General features: G+C 38.1%; 1 protein-coding gene across 1 annotated transcript in view; it reads right to left on the reverse strand.

The window, feature by feature from the left end:
* Positions 1–2: 2 nt before the first annotated feature.
* LOC125665464 (dynein heavy chain domain-containing protein 1-like) overlaps positions 3–11,859 on the reverse strand; it is a 103,069-nt gene continuing 91,212 nt past the window's right edge. Inside the window, exons 83-96 of the mRNA XM_056152183.1 lie at positions 11,638–11,831; positions 10,693–10,878; positions 9,698–9,882; positions 8,815–9,127; positions 8,121–8,368; positions 7,233–7,433; positions 6,805–6,973; positions 5,544–5,758; positions 5,124–5,307; positions 4,886–5,010; positions 4,016–4,309; positions 3,623–3,792; positions 1,818–2,370; positions 3–1,061 (exon numbers count right to left, since the gene is read on the reverse strand). Of these exons, the coding sequence (XP_056008158.1) occupies positions 714–1,061; positions 1,818–2,370; positions 3,623–3,792; positions 4,016–4,309; positions 4,886–5,010; positions 5,124–5,307; positions 5,544–5,758; positions 6,805–6,973; positions 7,233–7,433; positions 8,121–8,368; positions 8,815–9,127; positions 9,698–9,882; positions 10,693–10,878; positions 11,638–11,831 (3,385 nt within the window). The 3' untranslated portion in view covers positions 3–713. The remainder of the gene's footprint in view (positions 1,062–1,817; positions 2,371–3,622; positions 3,793–4,015; positions 4,310–4,885; positions 5,011–5,123; positions 5,308–5,543; positions 5,759–6,804; positions 6,974–7,232; positions 7,434–8,120; positions 8,369–8,814; positions 9,128–9,697; positions 9,883–10,692; positions 10,879–11,637; positions 11,832–11,859) is intronic.

Raw genomic sequence — 11,859 nt, forward strand, 5'->3', positions numbered from 1 at the left:
TGTTTATTTTATAACACTTTATTATAACAAATATCCCACTTATCTTGCAGTGAGACTAAAGACATTGTACATGTATGTTCAAACATTCCAATTTCAGCAGTATCATAAATAAAATCAATCTATCATATAAAGTGTACAGCATAGAACGAAAACAGAAACCCATCTTTTCAGCAGTGTTGTCATACAAATTGTAAAATATTAGGGGAAAAAATTCTAGTCGCATACATTGTACAAATGTAACAAAAAATGTTCAGCAGTGATGTTTTTTTTAAAAAGCAAGTTGGCACATCATATTCACAACAATACAGGTCACAAAAGGCATGTATAAGTTTATAAACCGACAATCCATGTACCATATACACATCTGAAGGCAACGTTTAATATACTGTTCTGTTAACAGAAATCTGTTGAAGGCAGAAAATATCACAGTCTGTGTGTTGTGTACATCAAATGCACCATTACTCTGTACTAGTCAACTTGTGTGTGCAGCTTTAATATACTCTGTTGTCGGTATTATTCCAAGTCAATTTATCACATCAATATATTACATTCATACTCGTATGTTTTAAACTCGTATCATATATAATACATGTAAATACAATACAAACATGAAATAAATAAAATAATGCAGTTGTATTTTGATACAAACTAAAAAAAAAAATTCCATAGTTTTAATGTTGCACTCAAAATTCATCGAAAATCTCAGTCACATATTAAATAATGGTTGCCAAGAAAACACGATTTTGGTGCCAGACGGACGGATCAAGAAGTGTAGGGAGTGAGAGTTCCGTTACCATGGCAACATAGCTGTGGCAGCGTTGATCGGCGGAGCAGTACAGGGGACAGGAGTACTGCTGGTGTTTGACTGGAACTTTGGACGGAGAATTGACATCATAGGGTTTAAGCCAAATGACGGGCATGTCCTGGCGACTTTGTTTATCCGATGCACCGGACATTAACATGCCACGGATGGTGTCCCAAAGGGCGTTGTATAGCCTCAAACCGGAAATAAATACACCATCCTTGGGTGGAGTGGATGGAAATAACCCTGCTGGCATCACCTGTCAAAAGGCAAGCAAATCATTAAATCAAATGTACACATAACCCCTGCTGGCATCACCTGTCAAAAGGTAGGCAAATCATTAAATTAAATGTACACATAACCCTGCTGGCATCACCTGTCAAAAGGTAGGCAACTCATTACATTAAATGTACACATAACCCTGCTGGCATCACCTGTCAAAAGGTAGGCAACTCATTACATTAAATGTACAAATAAAATAACCCTGCTGGCATCACCGGTCTAAAGGTAGGCAAGTCATTACATTAAATGTACAAATAACCCTGCTGGCATCACCTGTCAAAAGGTAGGCAAGTCATTACATTAAATATACAGTGTTTAATGATGTCCTATTGTACATTTCATGTTTGTACTGTACAGTAGATTCCTAACTATACACGAGGAATTTATTATCGTTTAATTCTGAGAGAAGCACAACACGCGAAATAAAAGTACTCGCTTTTATTTTTATATTGCTAAAATACATGTTAAAACTCTTAATCAATAGAACACTTGTTAATTCATGTTCATGTGATTTGATGTCAACGAGGCATTTCGCGATATCCGTCAACGAGGCATTTCGCGATATCAGATACTCGCGTAAAATAAGAAATCTACTGTATATGATAAAAAATATTGCATATTGGTGAAGTTCATACTGGTATATGAAATTTATTCTCAATCTGAATACAAGCATTGCCAAATTAGGGAATAATCCCCACAACACTGCTTAGAGAACACTGATATTCTACTTCACCTGGATTTCCAGCTGAATAGAATTGACATCCTTGAAATGTTTCCGTGCATACTGGTGTTTCACTGCCTCAAAGAAGCGATCAGGACGGAGAAAACTGGCCACGTTGTATACACCAGGTCGCTCCGAAACGTAGACAGAGATAGTCTGAAGGCGATTAGGAATTTCTTTTATCCACTGTGTCAAAGAAATGCATGATGGGAAGGTGGAGGAGAGCCAGGCCTCCGGGACCTGGTCCGCGTTCAGTCCCTGTGTGACGCCCCGTAAGGTCTGCGCGGTCACAGCTTCACCTTTACTGCTCCTCTGTACCACAGCAAGGTCAGACTGGACCTTCTCCACCAACGTCTTGTAACCTTCCACCTCCGAGTGGATAAAGGTATCCACTGGGCTGACGTGGTTCTTGTGAGTGTCTGGAAGTTTTGTTAACTTCTGCACAGCAGCAGACACAGCGGGGAAGACAGAGTCTGCAGTCAAGGTCAGACCAGCTGTTGTCGTGGTTACTTTCATCAAAAGTTCCGGAGCACCGATGACTTGCACTATATCTTTGGACATGGCCCTGGAATGGAGTTGTTTAGCAATGTGATAAAGTTATGATGTACAGGTATCTGATATATACAATAAACATCAAAAGAAGCTGCAGATGCACCATATTATGTTATAAACCAAGGATATACTGGAGAGGCTGTAATTATCCAAAAGAAGAGCTGTAAGATAAATCACATTATCATAACGATTAAGTTTGTCAATACAACCTATCATTGGGTCAAATGCTGTCTGAGTGTTTCATACTGATTGTTAGGCCGTTCTTGGCACTCTGATTTTGACTATACATGCCTGCTGTATCGTGCTATATTGTTGATATCAGACTAAATACCTGCTGTATCATGCTATGATGTTACCGATATCAGACTAAATAACTGCTGTATTATGCTATATTATTATTAATATCAGACTAAATACCTGCTATATCGTGCCATGATGTTACTGATATCAGACTAAATACCTACTGTATCGTGCTATGATGTTACTGATATCAGACTAAATACCTGCTATATCGTGCTATGATGTTACTGATATCAGACTAAATACCTGCTATATCGTGCTATGATGTTACTGATATCAGACTAAATACCTACTGTATCGTACTATGATGTTACTGATATCAGACTAAATACCTGCTATATCGTGCTATATTGTTGATATCAGACTAAATACCTGCTATATCGTGCTATATTGTTGATATCAGACTAAATACCTGCTGTATCATGCTATGATGTTACCGATATCAGACTAAATAACTGCTGTATTATGCTATATTATTATTAATATCACACTAAATACCTACTGTATCGTGCTATGATGTTACTGATATCAGACTATATACCTGCTATATCGTGCTATGATGTTACTGATATCAGACTAAATACCTACTGTATTGTGCTATGATGTTACCGATATCAGACTAAATACCTGCTATATCGTGCTATATTGTTGATATCAGACTAAATACCTGCTGTATTGTGCCATGATGTTACTGATATCAGACTAAATATCTGCTGTATTGTGCCATGATGTTACTGATATCAGACTAAATACCTGCTATATCGTGCTATGATGTTACTGATATCAGTCTAAATACCTACTGTATCGTGCTATGATGTTACTGATATCAGACTATATACCTACTGTATCGTGCTATGATGTTACTGATATCAGTCTAAATACCTACTGTATCGTGCTATGATGTTACTGATATCAGACTATATACCTGCTGTAACCTACTATATTGTTGATATCGGACTAAATACCTGCTGTAACGTGCTATGATGTTGGCGTCGGCTGCATCAGACAATCCATATGTTTTAGCAGACACTTCTCCCATGGCTTCTACAGCTTTCTTCAGATTAAAATTTTCATCCGCAGACTTCAGAAGCTCTGACAGCAGAGTGATGACGGGGGAGTCTGTGGCTGGTAATTTCTGAAATTACAGAAGTAACTAGTTCACCTGCAGAACACTGAACTAGATTTCTTCCCATGGGACCGATTCCTCAAAATAACATCGATCTGAACACCATTTAAATACACTTTGTAAGTTTTTACATTATCACTGCATTACAAAGTCGTAGCAAATAAAAGTTGGTTTACAGGAAATCTATTTACTATAAGGCAGAGATAGGACTTGACAGCTCTGTAGAACTTACATGATTAGCGGGATCAGCAGCGTACTGTGACAGCAGCTTGGCGTGAGCTTCTACCACTCGAGCATCGGTAAGGTCGGTGCAGTGGTTAGAATACACTTGAGACACCAGGTTGGACACCCCTGGGCCACAGGGGCATTTTGTCATCACCTTCTTGAAGGCATCTACGGCTAGAGCCAGGTCAGTCAGAGTCCAGTCATTGTCCTGCACAAACGCGTTCCTGCCATAAAAACTCTGCTGCTGCAGAAGAGAGTGAAGCAAGGCCAGGGGCATGATTCGTGATGCTTTACTGACAACCTGAAAAGGGAAAAGTGACGCTTTACCGACAACCTGAAAAGTGACGCTTTACTGACAACCTGAAAAGTGATATGTGATGCTTTACTGACAACCTGAAAAGTGATATGTGATGCTTTACTGACAACCTGAAAAGGGAAAAGTGACGCTTTACTGACAACCTGAAAAGTGATTCGTGATGCTTTACTGACAACCTGAAAAGGGAAAAGGGTTGATGGTAAAATCCCTAGCAATGGTTGAAATGCTTTCTGTCAGCCATGTTATCTAAATTATTACATATGTACAGGAAAACATGCTTATAGCGAAGTCCTGGGGACAAACAATTTTGATTTGTTGTAAACGTAATTCTTTACATATCCTATAAGTTTCTGGTATGTTTTATACTAAAAAGAATGAAAATCACTTCGCTGTAAGTGCGACTTCATTATAAACAAGTTCACTGTAACTGTGTTTTACTGTATATACCAACAATTGCATTCATAGCAACAAGTAGGCAGTTTAAGGCAGTAATGTACATGTTAATCAATACTGTGTAATAAACTAACGCAAATTTAGAATTCACCATACTGGGTTACCTACCTCATCATTGGGTAGTTTACAATTGTTTAGGAGGAAGGCCACTGAGCGATACGATTTCTGAAGGGTGGACTTAAAGTTTCCTGTCTTCTCACACGTAACTTTTATCCCATGTTGTACCAAAACACCTGCCAACGAAGAAGAAAGATTGCATGTCCACACGAAACATATTGTTAATTCTGTGTAAAGCATGGCCACATTAAATTGTATGAATAAATGATAGAGGATATCACAAACTAACCTGGTATGAGTCTTTTGGAGTTGGCTTGGGTCGTTATCCAGAGTCGGAATGTGTTGTGAATTCGGAGATGAAGCATCGGGTCATCGGGAGGTTTGGAATGAGTGACTAGACTGGCTCCCTCGTCAGCGACCTCCGTGTGCTGTCGTAGACGTTCATGTTCGATCCACTTACTGTACACAATATCCTGCAGTGTGCAGAAACAGTTAAAACATCAATCATGTCACTGAGGCAGTGTGCAAAAACAGTTAAAACAATAATCATGTCATTGAGGCGGTGTGCAAAAACAGTTAAAACAATAATCATGTCATTGAGAGAAAGGCATTATACAGGGAGCACTGGAGTAATTCTAAACTTATTCTAACTAAACTATTATTATTATTATTAAACTAATTCTAAAATAATTCTAAATTCTAAACTTACTTTCAGCAGTGTGAAGAATTGTGGGTGAGGTTCCTCTGACAAATGATAGTTCTGAAGCAATAGCCAGTAACCATTCTGTATACAGTCCTCAATAGCCTGGGTCACCTCTCCTATCTGACCTTTGACACCAAAGTTCATTACCTTGACCCTTCCTTCCATTCCCACCTCTTTTGCTAATCTTTTGACTTCATGAGACGGACTAATGTATGGGTAACCTGTGAAATCAACAATAAACATGACAAAGAATTTTTTTTTTAATATTCATAACTTTCCAATTCCCTTTATAAACTATAGACAATTTGCAGGGAAGACTTGTTAAAGAACTTGGTTTAAAAATATCCACTTCTAGCCCTAAAACTCTAATTCTTCCATTAATGAATTAGGATTTTCAAAGTTGATATAGTAAGAAAGTAGGTTACTTCTGATTCTGCTGTATAATCTTAATGGTACGACTGACTGTGACTTAAATTATTTTGTAATGCAACTCACAGAATGTGACTTTAAGGTAGCTCACAACACTAAAGCTTATACTCTGTATGACACTATGTCACAAGATGGCGATTTAAATGTTTTGTGAAATTATTTGTATCGATCGATTTGTTTGTCTATCATCGTAGCTCAGTGGTTAAAGCAGTGGGCTGGTGAACCGCAGATCTCGAGTTCAAATCCCACAGAGTCTTTTATTCATATGTGTTGAAATATTTTTTAGAAAATCATGTTTTTATCCAAATTTGTATATTTTTTGCCTTTTTGGCATATATACTTATTGTATATCATATCATATCTTTTATAATTAAATCAATTCGTACTGATTTGAGAAACTATTTCTGGGTGTAATGAACCACCTTAATTGTATAACTGTTTATAACTTTTATTGTACAACTGATAGATTAATTTCTGCCCAACTGTAGGTGTATTGTATGATAGAAAATTACTTTAAAACACCAGTTTTCATCGACTGCTAGGATTTCCACAGATCCATGAACCTACATAGAAATAGGAAAATTATACACATTCTTTGTATGTTGATGGACCTCTTAATTAAGAGGTCCATCAACATACAAAGAATGTGTATAATTTTACTATTTGATAACAGCCCCATCACAAAGTTGTAGCAGGGTGGGGTGTTGGTCACAATTAAAATTAAAGCATTAGAATTATTGGCAATCCAATTATGTCATTCCTGTAGTTTAGATTATCAGATGCGCGAGTCTGTTCACCCACCAACATAATGTCGAGCCTCTGAATCTAAATTGCTCACCGTTTGTGCCGTCACAAGACTCGATATCGGTGACTTGGTTCGGGGAGATAAACACGACTGGTGTGGTCTTCTCTGTAAAGTTGTACACCTCTCGTATGTTGTAGTGGTCAGCCACCAGGCGTACGTTTCCTAGCTCGTACAACGTCATCATGCTGGCTAGCTCGTACAACTGCCAAAATAAAGAACAATAATATGACCACTGTCACAAGGCTTTTTAATTTATAGTCGAAAGAGATTCCTCTATACTCGTTTTATATGGGACAGCCTGTTAAACAATATTCAATCATTTAGGAAGTAGGATTAGGCCTTACTCCTGCTGATATATCTTATAGTTCATTTGTTCATGTCTAGGATTACCCTTATCGAGGAATTCTTGACACTAATTACAACAGTCTATAAGTTCGTCCTGTACATTCAGCAACCCTTACTCTATCAGGCCTGCAGATTTTCCACAGTATACACTTCTGGAAGATTGAGAGTTCCTGAAGAGTGCTCCCGGGGACTGGGTTCACGAGAGTGATGGGGTGGCTGAAGTATTCCTCCCACTGCCGCCAGTTCTGGATCAGCGACCGTCGCAGACCATTAAATGGGTGGTGCAGCTGTTCTACCACTAGACAGTCAATCCATGCCTGCAACATGACAACAGGTGCTTGGTACATGTAATGCTGGGGGGGGGGGGGGGGGGGGGGGGGGGGGGGGGGGCATTTTTGGAAAATTTCTGGCAATGCTCATGATTTTTTTTAAAATGTTCAGCATTTAATTGCTTATTACAACAACACTGCTTCATTCTATATCACATTTCTTACATTTTAAAATGTCAATCAATACTAAATGGTCATAAAGAATACCTGATTGGTCAATCGATACTGAATAGTCATAAAGAATACCTGATTGGTCAATCAATACTAAATGGTCATAAAGAATACCTGATTGGTCAATCAATACTAAATGGTCATAAAGAATACCTGATTGGTCAATCGATACTGAATAGTCATAAAAAATACCTGATTGGTCAATCAATACTAAATAGTCATAAAAAATACCTGATTGGTCAATCAATACTAAATGGTCATAAAGAATACCTGATTGGTCAATCAATACTAAATGGTCATAAAGAATACCTGATTGGTCAATCGATACTGAATAGTCATAAAAAATACCTGATTGGTCAATCAATACTAAATAGTCATAAAAAATACCTGATTGGTCAATCAATACTAAATGGTCATAAAGAATACCTGATTGGTCAATCGATACTGAATGGTCATAAAGAATACCTTATTGGTCAATCAACACCAAATGGTCATAAAGAATACCTGATTGGTCATCCCAGCTGGTTTACATTCCAGTAAGGTTAGTTCGTCCAGTCCCTGTTTATCGAAGCCATTGATGAAGAGACTGAGCTCCTTGGTGGAAGCTTTTCGACTCATTCTCATTCTCTCCATGGACACCAGGAGCTGCAGCAATGTGAAGTGCTGTTCAAACATCATCATGGAGATGTATTTAAAGATGGCATTAGACGTGGCATCCATTAACTCCTGGGCTCTGGCCTGGGGGGCACCTACTGCAGAGAAAGCTATTTTAAGATCCGATGACACAAAGATGTCTAATTATAAACAGGGGGAGGGGGGGGGGGGCTACATGTAGTCAACACACACAACAATACACCCCCAACTTTACAACACACACACAATAATACACCCCCAACTTCACAACACACACACAATAATACACCCCCAACTTCACAACACACACACAATAATACACCCCCAACTTCACAATGCACACACAATAATACACCCCCAACTTCACAACACACACACAATAACACACCCCCAACTTCACAACACACACACAATAACACACCCAACTTCACAACACACACAACATACCCCTAACTTAACAACACACCCCAACTTCACTGCATGGGGACAATAAAAGCAATGTGAAAATATAAGTATGTTGAGTTCATCAAAATATGAATATCAGCCATGACAGTTCCTTCCTTACCACTACTGCCTTTTCCTCGGTTCCTGGTTCTAATGATTCCGGTGTACATCTGGATAAACTTGTGGAATGGTAGATAGTAATTAGAATTGAGGGAGCACATTCGCCGGATCATGTTATACAGAACAGCGGACTGCATTATCATTGGCATGTAGTGGGCGAATTTCTCTTCCAGGTGGTCCCCCATGAAGCGGGTCTCCTCCAGGATCTGGCGGTTCTTTTCCACCTCGGCCTGGCACTCCAGGAGGGATTTCAGCATTGTTTGATCTTCCAGAAGTGGGCCCTCTAAGTTTAAGGTCTTCTCACGAATCATGTCCTAGAAAAAGCAGTACCAATTTAAAGGTGGTTCATTTACTTTTGAAAAGCATAGACATAATGGAATATGTGTTCACCCAGTCAACACTAAAAACAAGTCCGTTCTAACTTCACCCAGAGCTACAAATGTCTTGCTTCTTCAGATGTTTACAATTTTTGCTATATCAGCTCAGTTTTACATTTGCCAAGAAAGGTTGGGGACAAAAATTAAGAGGATATGAAATAAAATGGGGGGAGGGGAAGGGGGTGAAATTTTCCTAGCATGCATTACTTCTTTGATATGAATTTTATTTTCTGCAAGAACTTTACAAAAGTGAACATGCATTATCTTTAATAGATTATGTCATCTCTCATACCAAACAACAACAAAATACTAAGTATAGTGAGAGCTATAATTGGTTACAATGATATAACTTATACATGATGTAGATGTAAAAGCAAACAGGAATGGAACGAAAGCTACCCTAACAAGATTAATCCCCCTCCCCCACGACTGAAAATACAGGGCCTACAGAGTTAGGTGGGATTTATTCCTAAGAGATGTCTTGCACTCTGGCGGGGGTAGACTTACATGCTCCTTGGCCAGACGCTGTCTGTGAAGGATGATGTCGTTCTCGTTGGAGCGTTTTTGTCCCTCGAACTCTTTCCTTTCCACTTTCATTGTCTCGATCAGGAGGTGGTTAATGATGGCCTCGTCACTCAGGCTCATGTTAATGATGCACATTCTGTGTAGGGGTATACTGTGTATGCCATCTCCTGTAAAAAATTACGATTTCTGGATATAAAAAAAAAAAACACAAAAAAAGTCTGCCAATGCAGGGCAAAAATTTACATCATGTTGATTACTCAATCAAATCACTTGGATATAAAGATGTTCCACATGTAATCTAGTCTCCGAGCTTTTATCACCCAAGAGGAATCAATATATCAACAACTATCAGGGAATGTTCTCACGAAGGTTAATTGTTCCTATCATAATATTCGTTTTTTCTAACAAATTTACCTTAAGTTTATTACCGTAGATCTTTTTTATTTATTGAGACCTTATTTTTGAGAGTATTCAATTAAATATTTATTTATGAGACATAACTTTTGCAAATCATTGAATATTGTTTAAGTCTTGTACCTTAAAGAATTTATTGTAAAAGTGGTTATTTACGCATGGGGGAAATTTACACTAATTATGCGGTCAATTGATAAGTGCATAAATTTCCCATATGCATATATTTATAACTATTTGATATAATATATATATCATAGTCAGTAACAATTACTGATGCTGAAATGATGATGGTGATTAAATCAAGTATGAAATAGTACAGTGGGGAAAAACAAGCTTCAATGGAACTAAAAGACACTATCTGGTGATGTCCCTATATATTAAGTGAAAATTTTTCAAATGGGACATGATTCAACAACAACAAAATCATCTCTGAGGACACAAGAAAAGTACAACTTAAAAGTATTTCTTAACCTTACTGAGAAACAGAGCAAATTCTGGAAGGTATCTGAATTCTTACCTTACTGAGATACAGAGCAAATTCTGGAAGGTATCTGAATTCTTACCTTTGAGAAACAAAGGCACTGATGTACTGAGATACAGAGCAAATTCCGGGTGGTATCTGAATTCCCGTTGACCCACTTTGACCACTCTGTGTCCTTCCTTGTCCACAAAGAACTGCTTCAACAGCAGGCCTCTGTACACTGGGTCCAGTGGCTTCCGTTCTAGGTGTGTCACCAACACAGTCACCCCTAAAACACAGGCAAAATGGGTCATCAACAGTCACCCCTAAAACACAGGCAAAATGGGTTACCAACAGTCACCCCCACCCCCAAAACACAGGCAAAATGGGGCACAGTTAACAGTCACCCCTAAAACACAGGCAGCAGGTGAGGATCAGGTGAGAATAGCCATACAAGTCCATTTCACCAAACATTGTATCATGTACATAAACTACTGGCATATTATAAAACACTGCAGTACAGGGATCAGGCCTTCATTGACCAGTATTATCAGAATTTCATTTCGTCTTCTACAGGGGGAAAGCATATTTCTTCACTGTAAGCAAGAATTCGCAATAACTTTGTTCTATTCTGCTTACCCCAACAAAAAGAAATAACACTTTAAGGGGATAGTATATGTTGCTTTGTTTAAAATATTTTAAAGAATTACATGTAAAATGAATCCAATTGACTCAAAGAAGACATTTTCTATAATAACAATTTTATGCATTTATTTCCAAATTTAAAACAATTATAATCTTCAAATTCCATCCCCTGAATTTTTGCTTCCTGGACAAAAATTCAATCTGCTATATAAAATGTAAGTTGGCTCCTAATGTAAATTTTGACGCACATGCAAAGTCGATAAATATTGTTCATTTATCTTTTTTATAATATCAGAAAGGAGTAAGATGATTTTGGGTGAGAAATGTTTTCCACTAAAATGACCTCTTTAACATATCCATTTCAAACTAAGACTATGAATAGCATTTATTGCAGCACAATTACCATGTACAACAGCAGTGATAATCCGGCTATCTAGATTAGGATCATCAGCTTCCATGATCCACAGATTATTTTCTGGGCGTTCTATGGCCTGCTCCACGAGAAGATGACTAAGAGTCTCCCAGCTGGCAGTCACAGAGGTTAAAGGTCGAAGCTCCTCACTGTTAAAGGTGTTGTGCGACTGTCGTCCAGTTACACTAAGATTGGACGAAGAAAAACAATTTA

This window comes from Ostrea edulis, chromosome 10 (assembly GCF_947568905.1).
Source record: "Ostrea edulis chromosome 10, xbOstEdul1.1, whole genome shotgun sequence".
Lineage (NCBI taxonomy): Eukaryota > Metazoa > Mollusca > Bivalvia > Ostreida > Ostreidae > Ostrea > Ostrea edulis.